The 17,084-nt window shown below is 38.7% G+C and overlaps 1 protein-coding gene and 1 long non-coding RNA gene across 3 annotated transcripts in view; one reads left to right on the top strand and one right to left on the bottom strand.

The window, feature by feature from the left end:
• The window catches only part of LOC140741125 (uncharacterized), a 37,853-nt gene extending 30,368 nt beyond the window's left edge, over window positions 1-7,485 (top strand). For both annotated transcript variants that reach the window (XM_073070919.1, XM_073070918.1), the window contains 4 exons: window positions 29-64; window positions 1,266-1,436; window positions 2,105-2,194; window positions 2,970-7,485. In XM_073070919.1, the coding sequence (XP_072927020.1) occupies window positions 29-64; window positions 1,266-1,436; window positions 2,105-2,194; window positions 2,970-4,766 (2,094 nt within the window). In that variant the 3' untranslated portion in view covers window positions 4,767-7,485. The remainder of the gene's footprint in view (window positions 1-28; window positions 65-1,265; window positions 1,437-2,104; window positions 2,195-2,969) is intronic.
• The window catches only part of LOC140741129 (uncharacterized), a 30,745-nt gene that overhangs the window by 479 nt on the left and 13,182 nt on the right, over window positions 1-17,084 (bottom strand). The window lies entirely within an intron of this gene.

Genomic DNA, 17,084 nt, shown 5'->3' on the forward strand with positions numbered 1-17,084 from the left:
TTCTCTTTACCATATCTCTATTTCACAGTGTGAGGAGCTAATGGAAACAGAAGATGCTGACTACGTAAGTGTTTTCCTGTTTCGAGTCTGTTCCAGAAAAAATAATTGCTGATGGTGACTAATCAATTAACTCTACCATTCAGAAAAGCTCAGCACTCTGTGATTGAAGAGTGAGGGGTGATTTCATTGAAACATACAAAATTCTTATGGGTTTGATGGGGGTAGATGTGGAATTGGGGATTTCCCCAGCCTGGGATGTCTGGAACAGTCTCAAAATAAGGGGTTATTTAATTAGTACAGAAATGAGAAAAAGAAGCAGTGAATTTTTGGAACTCTTTACCCAAGAGGAGGCTCACAGAATTGTATTAAAGACAGAAATCAATAGATTTTTTACTATTAAGAGAATTGAAGAATGTGCAATTGGTGCAGGAAATTGGTAAAACATTGGTCATGATCTCATTGAATGGTGGAGCATGTGTGAGGGGTCAAGTGGCTTACTACTTATTTATTATGTCACTAGATTTCTTGAGCATATTGTTATTCCAGTGCAAGCCTTTAATTTACTATGGATGGTCTTTCATGTGCTTGCTTATAAATATTCATTTAGCATCCCCGTGACAGGTCTCTTAAGAAAATTGAGCACCGTTGTTTCTTTTATTACTGTAATGCATAACTTAACTGTTAAAATGTCAAAGAAAATATGAAACTTAAAGAAGGTTATTAAGATCACCAATCTCATTCCATCCCCTAGGGAATTTGCAACATTCCATTATGATTATACCCAGCTTATTAATTGAGGGATAACTAATGATATTTTCAGGAGGATGAGACTCTACAATTTCTCCTGGGCACTAAAGATAATTCTATGAATATTCCAGGGTGCCGCTGTAACATGCATCCTTTATGCTACACAGGACATCTTTTGATTGCACCTCAAACAGCAAGGAAGTCAAACAGGGCAATATTTGATCCTTTGTCCTAACTTTTAATTATGTTATCCCAGTATGACCCTGCCTTCTTGAAGGAAGTGGTTTACATCATTTTGTTGAGAATCTGTGACAAATATCTTTTACTTTGGGAGGAAAAAGCAGAATCGGGGCTGATGAGATTTTTAATTCCATCTTTATAAGTGTTGTTTACTTTTTTGCATATTCTTCTGTTCATGCATCTGTAGTTACACCATGGTATACACATAATGACATGATTATTGAAATAGTGTTTCCTCTGTGAACATAAACCACAGTTTTTATATTCCCCGTGTTTAGAAAACCCAGGAAGACTTTAAAGAAAAGTACTTTGATGCAATTGAGTCAATTAGTCATTTGGAAACTGAGAAGATTTTACTCGGGTATGAGGTGGAGCGGCTAAAAGATGTTCTGGAAGGCACCGAGGAAGAGCTGGCTGAGCTTCACTGGAAATGCGAGCAAATAACCAAGGTACCAAGTCCTTGCTTTCAGATTTACATCTAAATTGAAGAAACCATGCCCACTGGTTTTCAAGACAATAACAATCATGTGAAGGTGTCAGAGCCTGAGATTGCCCTACTGCCTCCAAATACCCTCTTGTCAATGCAGCTCCATCAATAATGGCCTTGTATTCTTTGCTGAACCCTCAGACCTAACTGAGATCCCCCAATCTCTAATATTTAGTGGCTCTGTCTAGTATCACTGTTCATGCTTGCCATGAATGTGGAAGATTGGACCTTTTGATGTTGATGAATTAACTCTTCCCTTTTAGCATACTATTTACACAGTGGAATTCCAGGGGCACAATGTTTCACAGTCTTAATTCTGTGCACTATACCATTATTTCATGCACAACTGCCTACAATTTGATCCTAAGGGTATACAACTGATATACAGAATGCCAATAGAGGGGTAATAATGCTCTACTGATGTTTGTGGGTGGTGGGGTTATAACAAAAAATTACAACAGAACTGGGGGAGAGAGAGATAATTACATTCAGTGACCAAAAAGTGCTGGATGCAAAAATAAATGAAGAAAGTGGACAAATTCTTTTTCTTTAGAAAGGGCAGTAAATGTAAATTACTGTAGTTTATGTATGAAAGTTTGTTGAGTGACTGTTCTCTCATTCCATTAACAGGAGCTGGAAAGAGAGAAAGTTGCTAAATATTCACTGTTGCAGCAAATTAACTACATGAAGGAGCAACTGAAAGGGAGAAAGAAGAGCGAAGTAAGAGTTATTGTGTTATCGACCTGTGTTGCATTGCAGCTCAGGCTTTGGGGAGATTACATCCAATCAATGGAAAGCTTTCTCAGAAATCCTGGGTGCCTTGTTTTATCTTTTGAGCCCTCCCCTCAATCACTTTTTTAAAAGAAGAAACCATTTAATTTCCCATGAGCAACACACACAAAATGCTGGAGAAACTGAACAATTGAGGCAGTATCTGGAGGGAAATGAAGAGTTGATGAAGACCCTTCATCAGCAATTCAATCAGTGGAAGTTTATTCCTCTCCATAGATGCTGCCTGACTTGCTGAGTTACTCCAGCATTTTGTTTGTAACTCAAGATTTCCAGCATCTGCATTAAAAATTATTCTTCTTTATTAATTTTCCACGAGATGATTTTTAAAAATATACATAATTTCCCTCATTAGTATCATAGTGCAAAGGAGGCCATTTTGTACATTATTTTCTGTCCCATCTCACTGATAAAACTTTCCAATTAGAATTTCTTTCCTCTCAGCCCCATAATTTTTTGTTTTCATTCATTGCCCTTTTGAAATTTAGTTTAGCATTTGTTTCCTCTGACTCTTCCAGGACAGTGCATTCCAAATCATCAAACATTGTTTATTTTTAAAAAGGAACAATCTCTTCCCTATTCCTTTTTGTTCATCTGCCAGTCTTAAACCAAGCCTCTGGTCATCAACCTTCCTGACAGTAAAAACAACTGCTGAATCTTATACCTATGATTTACATTACACATTAATTGTGGTGTATTTCCACAGGCTATTGAAATAACTGCTACAGAGAATATGGATGAATGTCTTCGGAGCAACCTTAAACAGGAGGAAAACTTAGATGCCAGGAAAATGGAGTTGAAATTGGATGATTTTGAGATGAATAGTGTGCAGAAACTTCAGAACTCAGCAGCAAACCTTGCAGATGGAGAGCAGGAACACTTGACAAATAGCAGCTTTGAAACTAAACATAAAAGAAAAATTCCTGAGGAGATATCAAATGGAAAGCACAAAGAGAGAAGCATGAACACATTCACACGAGGTACAGATGACATATATGTGAAGGAATCTACTCATCTGATTAAGGATGCTGAGAATGTAACAGTTGCAGAAAACGTGAACCACCTTCAATATGAAACTGAAAGATTCAAATCAAATAAAGCCATGGAAGGTAGTGGTAGTGAAACAGTAGAGCCTCTAATGTTGCACAGTGAAGGAAGGGACTCAGAGTATAAGGAAACCGAAGCTGCTAAAGGACAAGAAGAGAAAGAGCTAATCTTTGAGGTAAGTAAAGTTGTTTTGGAAGAGACTGCACACAATGAAAATCAAAGCGAAGATGAGGCTGCAACAAGAGGGCAATTCTGTGATGATTCTTTGAACACAGCGGAAGAGGAAGTAGAAGAGAAAATTGAACAAAAGAAAACCATTATGATGCAAATACATAATGGGAAAAACCTGGAGATTGTAAAAGGAGAATCAACAGAAGTTTGTGGAAGTGTAACAGGGGTTCTCGGCCAAGGGGAGCTCATACAAGACCACGGAGTAACCCCTGGAGAGCCCAGATGGGAGGGAATTGAAGAGAGGAACAGGGAAGCAATATCTGCAGATAAAAGTCACAAGAAATTGGTAATGGAAAGCAGCAGAGAGGATTTTCATGATGGTGTTGCGAGAGCTCATGATAAATGGATGGAGAGTGGCAGAGATGGAGAAGAGGTCACCGATCAGTTTCGGGGCATGAAGGAAACCATTCCAAATCTTGCAAAAGATGGAATTTCTATGAATCTGAAACAGGATTTGGAAAGTTCTATTGATAAAATAAATGGAGAAGATTGCAGTAGAAGGGAAGGAGAAGAGAATAACAATGAAAAAGCAAGACTATGTCAATTACAAGAGAACAATGCAGATAAAGATATGAACAAGATTAGCACAGGTTTAGACATGCAAGGACACAAAACTGTAATGGGTGAACTTGCTGAGGGGAAAGGGAGACAAACACTCAGTGATAGCAACACTGAGGAAGGCAGTGGTGGGAAGGAGAAGGGCCCGCTTGAGATGTTTGTGCAAATGATTACAACAATAATGTCACAAAAAAGCCACGCAAAAAGTGAAGGGAAAATGAGCAGGAAAGACAATGAGATGCATGGGGAAAGAAAAGAGGAAATAAAAGAGCAGAATGGAGAACATGTGCCTGCAAACCAAGAACAATATGTGGTAAAAGAGAAGAAAGAATTGAAATCGCCAGGTGCTGACTATGAGGAGGAAAGGGATAATGATTCATCCTGGAAGAGGCAGGCAGAAAGTATATTCCAGCAACCAGGAGGAAGTAAAACCGCACAGGAATTTGGAAAGGAAATGGGGGGAGTCGTAAATGATCCATCTGATGAAGAACTGTACAACGCAACTGAGCTAAGAACTGCCACGTGCACTGAAGAAAGCAAACCAGACATTGAAGAGGATCCTGAAAGCACCCCAGATAATGACGACATGGGGCATGGGCAAAGTTTGAATAGAAGTGAGAGCAGCAGGCGACATACTAAAAATGGAGACACATGTCAAGTTTCGTAGGACTCCTGTCGTGGGTTTCAACTGCAAAATGTTGAGACTGAACAGAAGGGAAAGGCTTTGACGTTGCACAAACCTGGCACAAGTTTGAATTGGATTTTTAAAATTGTCTTTACATTGATTCTTTTGCAATGACTTTCACATTTTAACTGAAGCATAAATCACACTTTGAATGTAAATAAGTTCAGCATAAATGGAAATAGTTTTATTATCAATTGATTCATTCTGTCCCAGATTTTTGGGATTTAATTGACAAAGGAATAAATAGCCCACCTTACTATTGTTCATAAGTCTTTCATATTATAAGCTACATTTGCCTTTGTTATAGGCTGTTACTCTTTCACCTTGCTCATTCCAGAAATCTGTACAGGCCTGGATTAGAAGAAGTTAGCAGTGGATTTGTAGAAACATTTATGAATGCAAAGGCATCTACTACACATTTTAGGCAGTTGTGTATGCTAACCTCTGTGGTTTTGGGAAAACAAGATAAATATTCTGAGGTGCCTCAACTTACATAAACTGTTAACTATTAAATGTCGTGGCAAGGAACAGTGGGAGCTAGATTTTCAACTTCAACTCAAGACCTGTATGAAATCGCCCACTAACAATTCAGAGGCTTGAACTTTTCCACTGATTCAGTTGGGAGGTAAGATGTGATCTCATTCCTGGATCTTGCTGCCTCCACAATAATCACTTCTACAAAGAAATGTGTTCTCTGATTTGAGCTTGCACTAGGTCCATTTTCTTTATTGAAATGCCACTGGTTAGTCCATTTCAACACTATATATGATTAAGATGAGCATGACCATCCATGTTCTGTCCACTTTATGATAAAATAGCAAAAAGGGGTCTTAAATCAACATGGGACCCTGAATTGCAAGACCATGATCTGTTATGGGCAAATGCAATGTTCTTTCAATCTGCCAAACGTAAAATGGTTAGCTCTGGTACAATGCGACACAGAGGTTAAATTACTCAACAAGTAATTATGAGGCCTGGATGAACAATTCAGAGGCCCAGGTTCAAATCCCACCTGCTATTAAATTGAATCGATAATTTGGAGCAATAACTAATGATCAATGATGACAACAACAATACAACATTAATGTAAAACCCATTGGGATTGCAAATGTCTTTTGGAGGGGAGAACATCTGCCATCCTTATGTACTCAAGCCTATATGTGTCACTTCAGACCAACCCCATGTTGATTCTGATATGGCCTAAGAAACCACTTAGGTGTCTGAAGGGCAATTAGGAATGGGCATTAAATGTTGGTCTAACCAGTGATACCCAGATTCCAACAATAAATTTTATTTAGTGATACAGCACAGAGTAGACCCTTCTGACCCTTTGAGCCACACCACCCAGCAACCCCCGACAAACCTGATTAACCCTGACCTAATAATGGGAAAATGTACAATGACCGATTAACCTACAAACCAGTACGTCTTTGGACTGAGGGAGGAAACCAGAGCACCTGGAGAAAACCCAGACATTCCATGGGGAGGACATACAGAGACTCCTTACAGAACAGCACCAGAATTGATCTCCAGAACACCCCAAGCTGTAATAGTGTCGCACTGACTGCTATGCTACCGTAACACCCATGGTTTCACTGAATGCTCCAGTTTCCTCCCCCATCCCAAAGAGTTGCTAATTGGCAGGTTATACAGACAGAAGATGCTGGAAACACTTGGCAAGACCAGCAACATCTTGGGGAAAGGGGGCCAGAGTAATGTTTCAGGTGGCTGAGTCTTCATCAGAACTGATAGGTTAGTTCTACCAACTGAGTATTTCCCCAGTGTGGTTAGGTGGTTGGTGATTCTCAGGGGCTTGTTAATGGGCATGAGAGAGAGTAGGTTAGAATGGGTGAGGGAAGGGATGATTCAAGAGTCACAAAGTTGCTCCTGTATCATAAGAAAATGAAAAGTCCAAGTTGTTAGTGTGACTTCTTGCTTTTCATGACATTAGCTATTCCATTCAGCTCTTTTAACATAGTGTAATTATGCAAATTGTGTCATTGCTGCTGATGTGAACCAAAACATTTACAATGAACCATACAAAAATTTAGTATTAAATGACCAGAAGTTTGGTCCATGGTTGTTTATAAGGAATTTTTTTAAAGGAAAAAAGTGTGTTTTAGGGGATTCCAGTGCTTGAGACCCAAGCAGCTGAAGGCACAGCAAGTACAGGGATTACAGGTGAATGGGAGTCGGCAAGTTGAGAGCCAGGTTTTGGATTACCTAAATTATACTTTTAAAGAAGCAGGAGCTATTTCAGTCCTTTATGACTGTGCCTGTGCACCTACTGTTGTTGATCCTCCAGTAATCTGTTCTTTGCTTCACTCACCACGCCTTTCCACTCTGACGTACTGAGCCTTAAGCAGTTTACCCAGCCTGCATTTGATGTTTCCTCTATAGATGAGTCCAGCAGACAGTAGGAAGTTACTTTGTGGTAATTACCAGTCTGTGAGGGCCCTATTATTGGTTTATCATTAACAAAAGGGCCAGTAGGGCCTGTGCTGCACTCTATCTCAATAAATAAAATGAATAAATAAGTACTATATTACAGCCCTGGGGACTGTGAGAGCCACAATCCACTGTAATACAAGCATTCTTCCACTAGAAGGTGTGATCAACTAACTTGATGTTTGTTTCTGAATGTAAACAGTATTCACATTCTTGTACTTATCAAATGGAAAATTAAAATTTAAATGAACAAGATGTATTCTTTCAATATTATGCAATGTTTCAAGTATACGCAGCTATATAAAATACATAATTCAAACAGTATATATGACAATGTTCAAGGTCCAGCTTCTGACCCTTTTTTTGGACACTAATTTATGTGTTTCTTTCTTCCCCATCAACCTTGTCTACTTGTAGCACGTATTCCTTTACATCTGGGAAACTCCGCTCCTGTTCACTCAGCTTTACTAGCTTCTTGGTTTCTCATTCTGACCAAGAGATTTTGACTTGAAATATTAATTCTGTTTCTCTCCACACAGATGCTGCCTAACCTGCTGTGTATTTCCAGCATTTTCTCCTGTTATTTTAGATTTCCAGTATCTCCATTCTAGTTTTCATTGCCTAATGTATAAATAGTTGTTTAAAAATAATTTTGTTTTACCTCCTGTCAAATATATCAAAACAACGTTCTTATATGAAATTTAGTCTTTAAAAATATGAAAACAGAAAATGCTGGAAATGCTCACCAAATCATCAATGGTTTAATTTTTCAGGTCATTGACCTTTCCCTCAGTTTTTAATTGTGTGCTTTGCTACAGTTATATTTTTATAAATGATTGTGTATTTAAACACAGACATATAGTAATATTTACAAAGAGAAGGCAAACACAGTTGATTGCAGTTAATTAGGACCAGTGTATTTTGGCCCAATTAAACGGCTGTTCCAATTAGCTGAAGTTTCATGAAAATAGTTTAAAAAGGTATAAAAGAGACAAACTGAGTAATAAATGATGTATTTAAATGAAATGTTGAACAAATTGGAACACTACCAATAGTACAACAGTACTATAAAACTGTATTGCTAGTAATAATTGACTGAGGAATTCATTCTGTGTATGCAATGATCAGAATCAGCCCAAACACCTTCTGCAGATAATGGACTGCCTTCGTACAATATTGTCAGCAATTACATCCTCCCAAGTTTTCATTTTCATTGTAACATTCAAGATGATTGTTGATACCTTCAATTCTTCATAGTTTCTAACTTGAAGTAGTGAAACAGTTTCATTTTCACTCCCGGCCATTTGTGGCATCTCCAAGCCTGAATGCTTGAAAGCATAGTGAGCAAAATAGTTCTGAATTGTGTTACTACTTATTTCTTGCCAGCTATCAGTGACAAAAATCACTGCTTTTGTACACAAACATATGCAATTGACACTATTTACAGACTTTGTTCTAAGCATGTTGGAGCATTAAACAAGCACACAAGTATGCATGACTGACTTGTTAAACCTGTTTGGCAAAAGTCTCCTGCCCCAATTAAGCAGCATAGTGTTCCAAATAAACAAAAGGAATCCAATCAACTTTTTCTATTTTTGTTCTTTCAGAGTTGTCCCAAATAAGCGGATGTCCTAATTAACTGATGGCCTAATTAATGTGAATCCACTTTGTAATGTCCAAGTACATATTTAGAGATGAAAAACACTCCCACTTGTGTCACTGGAGTTTCTAAAGTTAAGCATGCCTTGCAGGAATCATTAGCCAAATCCATTGCTCTATTTTATTTGCTTTTTGTTAGTACTGTGGTCGGTGTATGGGGGAACAGTCAGATTTGCTACAACTTTGGAGACAAGTGAAATAAATTTTCTGTTAATTAAAGCATGATTGAAAGCTGACTGTCTTAAAAGATCTGTCTCCTTTGCACTTCTTACCAAATTAGCAATATTATAATTTGTTTACTAACTCTTCATTGGCCCTGATATTGGCTGTGGAGCACGTTTATAATTTTTTTTTAATAACACTTTGGTTTAGATGCTTTGAAATAGAGGAAGGATTGAGTGGTGAAGGTGCAGTTGATAACCTCAAGGACTTGAGGCTGCACAGTGCTATCGCAATTTAAAAACATACATTCAAACCCCACCTCAGCATCTGAGAACTTTCAATTCCAGATGATCGTTGTTGCGTGAATGAAGTCACCTGAGAAAAATATTGGTAGATACAAAGCAGTTTCTTATTTGACAAAACGAGGTACAGCAGGCATCATACGGAGGCGATTTCAGTAGAAAGGTCTGCTGGCCCAACGTGGGACTGGATATTTTATGTGCCAAACATCAAAAGACAACACCATATTTACAATGTTTGGATAATGTTTTCTTTGAAGTGACATACAACCTTCACACCTCCTGATTCACCCATTGTTCAGAGCTGCACTCCAAATTAAATGCACAATACATTTTCAGATGTGAAGACTGGTAGCCACAGTCAATTGCTAAATGTATATGTCCTAAACCCCAAAATCACTCTAACATTATCAAACTGAACCTAATAAGTAACAGCGACAATGAAACGGTTGAATTGTTGTAAGAACCTAGCTGCCAATGAGTTTTCAAGAATGGAAGTTTCCTGTTAGTTTCTGTAATATATGTGAAATTTATCCCCTAGCAATGTGAGGGGCTCTCTGAAATGGACCAACAAACTACTGAGTTCAAGGGCAATTATGAATGGGTAATCAAGGCTGACATCACCAGTGACACACACATTCCTTGAATGAATTCAACAAAATGTGCACTTCATGTCAATTCAATAGGGCATGGACTATTCTCTGGTGCTTAACAGAATAAAGAACCTTCTGAAAAGTCTGGGAACCTGACCAAAAGTTTTTTTTCTTTGTATGCTTACCATTAGTATTCGATAATAGTTTTTATAAAGAATATCTCATTACCAACAATGAACAGAAGAAATTGCTTCTTCCCTGTTGCTATCCCAAGGCCAAGATTTCATGATTCCTTAGTGCTCTATTGTCTGCAGGTGGTTATGTTCAAAAGGCTCCCTTTTGGAAATGAGGCTGGATTAGGGCTCAGAAAATGAATAAAAAATTATCAGATAAATAAATTCAACTTATTGAAAGTTTAAATCCCTTTTTGTTTTACAGTTTACAATCAGCCTACATATTATTAACAAACTGCAATTTTTAAAAAATCTCTGTGTCTTTGTTACTTCTTTGACTTAATTATTCCAAAATGTTCCTGCCTGCCTCTTTATTTATTTCTTTGTTTGCTGAGCTGCTGCACAGAATAGGACTGCTGGTGTCATGGCATTACTCGGGGATGAAAACGGGTCTCATTCTTTCCTATCTCTTATTTATTTATTGAGATACAGCATAGAATAGGTATTTCTGGCCCTTTGAGCCACGCTGCCCAATGACTAATTAACCTACTGACCTGTGAGTTGGGAACCAAGGCACCTGGAGGTGTGCTGCATCAGTTCTGGCTTCTTGCATATCATTTATTTTAATATTTCCTCTGTTGGAGACTAATTTTGGCTGCTAATATCATAAGCTCTGAATAACTCCCTTTAGTTCTTGCTTCATTTAAAATGCCCCTTAAAAGCTGATCAAATCTTTGATTCCCTACCCTAATGTATCATGAAGCAGCAGGTACCACAACTACTCTTCATCATTCTCTCCTGTTTTCCACCCTATCGTGGACTTTCCATTTAATTTCCCCTGAAGCCTATAGCTTCTTTCAGCTATAAATCTCTTTAGTTCGAATGAAAGGTAGTTTACCTGGAACACTAACTCTCTCTACATAGGCTGTTTGGCCTGCTGAGTGTTTCCAGCATTTTCTGCCTTTTATTTCAAATGTAACCTTGTGTTGATTGGCATTTTTTGTTGATAATTGCTCCTTTAAATTGCTTTCCAATGTTTCTGCTACATTAAATACAAAGCTCTTCCTTTTGCATCATCTATATTATTTGATATTGATATTAACCAAGTCACAGTTACAATCAAAAAGAGGAAGCCTGAAATACAAGCTTACTTTGACTGGGAGGAAATGAGCAATTCTTTGTTTGATGTGTAGCTATCTATTTTAGAAAGTAGACTTTATTTAATTCTTCAAGAAACAGAAACTGCTGGCATCACGCTCACCCTCAGACCCTGTGGGAGGCAGGTGCAGGAATTGCCAGGGGCCCTAGCAGAGATATTTAAATCACCCTTAGTGACAGGTGAGGTACAGGAGGATTAGAGGGCTGATGTTGTTCCACTGTTTCAGAAAGTCTAACCAACCGGATAGTGTTTTTTGAGGAAGTTACCAGGATAGTGGATGAAGGCAAGGCAGTGGATATTGTCTACATGGATTTTAGCAAGGCATTTGACAAGGTCCCACATGGAAGCTTGATAGGAAGGCTCAGTTACTTGGCATTCAAGATTGAGGAGTAAATTGGATTAGATATTGGCTTTGCAGGAGAAGCCAGAGAGCAATAGTAGATGACTGCCTCTTCGACTGGAGGCCTGTGCCTAGTGGAGTGCCACAGGGTTCGGTGTTGGGGCCATTGTTGTCCATCATCTATATGAGTGATCTGGATGATAATGTGGTTACCTGGATCAGCAAATTTGCAAATGACACCAAGATTGGGGGTGTAGTGGATAGTAAGGAAGACTATCAGAACTTACAGCAGGATCTGGACCAGCTGGAAAATTGGCAGACAGAATTTAATACAGATAAGTGTGAGGTGTTTCACTTCGGTAGGACCAACCAGGGTAGGTCTTACACATAGGGCACTGAGGTGTTTGGTAGAACAAAGCTATCTGGGAATACAAGTGGATAATTCATTGAAAGTGGTATCACAGGTGGACAGGGTCGTAAAGAAAGCTTTTAGCACATTGAGCTTCATAAATCAATGTACTGAGTACAGGAGATGGGATGTTATGTTGAAGTTGTATAAGACCATTGGTGAGGCCTAATTTGGAATATTGTGTGCCGTTTTGGTCACCTACCTACAGGAAAGATGTAAATAAGGTTGAAAGAGTACAGAGAAAATTTACAAGGATGTTGCTGGGACTGGAGGAATTCATTTCTAACTTATTCAGTCTCAAATTGAGACGATATTTGATAGAGGCATACAAAATTATGAGGGGTATAGATAGAGTAAATGCAAGCAGGCTTTTTCCACTGAGATTGGGTGAGACTAGAACTAGAGGTCATGGATTATGGGTGAAGGGTGAAATGTTTAAGAGAAACATGAGGGAAAACTTATTCAGAGGGTCGTGAGAGTGTGGAACAAGCTTGATTTCATGTTTTACAGAGGTTTGGATAGGTACATGGATGGTAGGGGTATGGAGGGCAATGAAGTAGGCAGTTTAAATGGTTTGGCATGGACTAGATGGGCCAAAGGGCTTGTTTCTGTGCTGTATTTTTTATGATTCTATGACTCAGGCAGCATATGCAAACAGACCAAAAAAATTTGCATTTTGGGTGTGGTGCCTTAACTAAAAACTGCTTTAATAAAAGTGTCCACAGGTAAATAAGTTACTCTATAAAGATATTGTCTTATCTATTGAGTGTTCCAGCTCTTGTTTTTTTTTTTGCGTTTACAGCACCTGCAGATTCTGCCCAGTTCTTTTGTTTATGCAATTCTTACCAATCAAATTGCATTGAACGTTTGGGTTGACTGCAAACTTTCCCCTACACTTTTTGATATCAACAATATTGTGTGAGCTGTATGCAAATTGGAGCAAGGTTAACTGAAAAGCAACACACAAAATGCTGGAAGAACTCAGCAGACCAGGCAGCATCTATGGAAAAGAGTACAGTCAATGTTTTGGATCGAGACCCTTAAGCAAGTTGAAAATACTTTTCTTTCTTTTATGATTTGGCTATGTCCACCTTCATGACGTCACATGTCCATGTCATCTCAGAATCGAATCAGGTTTATCATGACCAGCATGTGACATGAAATTTGTTAACTTAGCAGCAGCAATACATAATCTAGCAGAGAAAAAATAAATAAAACAAAAATAATAATAAATAAACAAGTAAATCAATTGTGTATATTGAATAGATTTTTAAAATGTGCAAAAACAGAAATACTGCATAATTAAAAAAAAAGAGGTAGTGTCCAAGGGTTCAATGTCCATTTAGGAATCGGATGACAGAGGGGAAGAAGCTGTTCCTGAATCGCTGAGTGTGTGCCTTCAGGCTTCTGCACCTCCTACTTGATGGTAACAGTGAGAAAAGGGCATGACCTGGGTGCTGGGGGTCCTTAATAATGGACGCTCCCTGAAAATGTCCTGGGTACTTTGTAGGCTAGTGCCCAAGATGGAGCTGACTAGATTTACAACCGTCTGCAGCTTCTTTTGGTCCTGTGCAGTAGCCCCTCCATACCAGACAGTGATGCAGCCTGTCAGAATGCTCTCCACAGTACATCTATAGACGTTTTTGAGTGTATTTGTTGACATACCAAATCTCTTCAAACTCCTAATGAAGTATAGCCGCCCAATAATGAAACCCTCAATTGCATCTTTTGTTACCACTTGTCCCAACTGCTCTTACACTTCTGGCCAGCCAGCTATTTTCCACCCTCTAGAAACCTAAGATAATCAAAAACACTGCAACCTTACTTGCAGCTGGATCATTAACGCCGTGTTTACAGGCTCACGTTGGCTCCTAGTTAAGCAAAACATTGATTTTAAAATTCTTATCCTGCTCTTGTCCAATCTTTGCTGTCTCCTGGAGTCTATAACCCACAGAGGGATCTACGCTCCTTCAGTTCTAGCTATTACTTAATCCTGATTTTAATTGATGTCTATCCTTTCACCTACCAAGTCTCCAAACTTCTGGATTCATTCCCTAAAATTATGTACCCTCTTTCCTCAAAATATAACACTTTAATCAGGTTTGTGGGCACAATTTGTCCTCTTGTGGCTCAGTGTCATGCTTAGTTTGATAATGCCCCCTCAGAAGGATCTTTGGATGTTTTACTAAGAGTGCTATATGCATGCAGGTTGTTGTAATGAAGTTGCAGTTATGATTTTGATTCCTGAGTTATCCAGAATTTTTCCAATCTGATTTTAGAATTTGCTGATAGACTTTACTTCAATGTCATTTACATCGTCTTTTACTCATCTTTTTCAGTCCTTCTCAAGGATTGACCATTTGTTGTATGTCTTACCCTTGTTTGACTTCCCAAAGTACAACTCTTCAACTTGAAATCTATTTGCTGATCCTCAACCCATTTACCAAGCTGATGAAGGTACCCCCGTATTCTTATTCACTGTCTATGATACCACTGACTTTGCCAATGCCCAATGAGAAAACAGTAGCTATCAAAACCATCACAAGCTCTGTCTGATAGTTAAAAACATTCAAAGCTAGAAAAAAATAAAATAGAAAATGAATACACTTAAAACATAAACAGAGATTCTGAAGATTTTGGAAATCTTGAGCAACACACAAAATGCTGGAGGAACTCAGCAAGTCAGGCAGCATCTATGGCAGGGAATAAACATTTTGGGCAAAAAGCCAATATCAGGACAATATCAGCACTTTAAAATACATTTTTAATTAGTTGAGTTTGGTTGAAATTTTTGTAACTCCACAATCACTCATTTACTTAAGTCAGTAAAATTCAGTGTCAAACAATAATTCACATCAATCAGAAACACTTTGACTAGTTTTTTTTCTATAGATGCTACCTGGTCTGCTGAGTTCGTCCAATATTTTGAGTGTGTTGCTTGGATTTGCAGCAACTGCAGATTTTCTCATCTTTAGCCTAGAACAGCTTGGTAAAATGCTGTATATCAAGTTCTCATTACAGATAACATTGGTCATCTTCAGGTTTACAGGAGAAGGCTCAACAATGAGAGAGCAGTGGTCAGGTGCAGATGCAGTGTATGAAGGGGATCATTTAAGAGAAGAATTGTGGAGGGTGAACTCTACAGTATGTCTCCCTGCTGTTACAGCTTGTCTGAGGAAAGAATTGTTTTCTTAAGCTTTGGCCAGCTTAATCTTGCAATAGGATGGTTGCTTTCCCATTCTATGCTGGTCTTCAGACACAGTCATGATGGAGAAGAACTCCATGGAGAACTCTGGCATTCTGCAGCCAACCATTCTTCATAAGGAAGCTTTGGGGCTGAACACTGGCTGGCTGCCTGAGTGGCAATGCTATCCTCAAAGCCACGTTTATCTTCCCTGAGTGTCCATCCCAGTGTTCTAACTGTCATTAGAATAGATAGTGATCAAGTGCAGCAGTCACATTGATTTTCCTGAACAGTTCAAAACAAATGCTTTGTAGTGACAGAATTGGAAGTAACACTCTCTGATCCTGCCAGACTCTTTAGCTGGGGAATATAGCCGAAACAAAATAAAAGGAACAGCTGAATCCAGAAAGTGCAATATCTTAATTCCATCAAATTTAGTGGAGAAAGATCACTAAGTTCACAATTTTGGTAGATATGGAAATCCAAAATTGATGACTACTGTTTCCCAGTCAGGTTAAGCTGTGTACAGGAACAGCATTTATTGAATGGAGAGCCAAGGCAATGAGTGATTGTGGAGTTACAAAAATTTCAACCAAACTCAACTAATTAAAAATGTATTTTAAAGTGCTGATATTGTCCTGATATTGGCTTTTTGCCCAAAATGTCGACTGTTTATTCCCTGCCATAGATGCTGCCTGACTTGCTGAGTTCCTCCAGCATTTTGTGTGTTGCTCAAGATTTCCAAAATCTTCAGAATCTCTGTTTATGTTTTAAGTGTATTCATTTTCTATTTTATTTTTTTCTAGCTTTGAATGTTTTTAACTATCAGACAGAGCTTGTGATGGTTTTGATAGCTACTGTTTTCTCATTGGGCATTGGCAAAGTCAGTGGTATCATAGACAGTGAATAAGAATACAGGGGTACCTTCATCAGCTTGGTAAATGGGTTGAGGATCAGCAAATAGATTTCAAGTTGAAGAGTTGTACTTTGGGAAGTCAAACAAGGGTAAGACATACAACAAATGGTCAATCCTTGAGAAGTGGTGTAGATCAAAGGGAGCAAGGAATTAAAGAACACAGTTTGTTAAAGTGGACAGGGTGATGAAAAAGGCATTTGGCATGGTGGCCTTCATCAGTCTGGGCATTGAGAACAGGAGTTGGGACATTATGTTGCAGTTATACAAGATGATGAGACTGCACTTGGAATACTTTGTACAGTTTTAGTCACCCTGCTATAGGAAGTACATCATTAAACTGGAAAGACTGCAGAGAATATTTAAGATGATGCTTCTAGGATTTGAACTGAGTTATAGGAAGTGGTTGGGCAGGCGAGGACATTATTCCTCAGAATGTAGGAAATTGAGCGGGTGACTTTATAGAGGTGTATAAAATCATAAGGTACAAACAGGGTGAATGCACTCAGTTTTCTTCCCAGAGAAGGGGAATTCAAAACTAGAGGGGTTTATGTTTAAGGTGAGAAGTGAAAGATTTAGGAGGGGCAACTTCTTCATGTAGAAGGTGGTGTGGATATGGAACAAGGTGTCAGAAAGTGGCTGAGGCAGGACAATAACAATACCTAAAAGACATTTGGGTAATTACATTGGATAGGAGGGATTTATAAGGATATGGGCCAAATGTGGGCAAATGTAGACAAAACACTGTGGTCAGCATGGATGAGCTGGGCCAAAGGGCCTCTTTCCAGGCTCCATTACTCTAACTTGTAGTCCCCCCTCCATCTCCAAACATGGCAGGATGAACACGTGCAGAGTCTTGCCACCTTGCAGTTGTCTATCATTAAGGAACAGTCCAACACGTTGAATCAAAATGACACCAGGGTGTCTGCAAAAGCTAAGTCCCCATGCAACACATGGATCA

This window comes from Hemitrygon akajei, chromosome 18 (assembly GCF_048418815.1).
Source record: "Hemitrygon akajei chromosome 18, sHemAka1.3, whole genome shotgun sequence".
Taxonomy (NCBI): Eukaryota; Metazoa; Chordata; class Chondrichthyes; order Myliobatiformes; family Dasyatidae; genus Hemitrygon; species Hemitrygon akajei.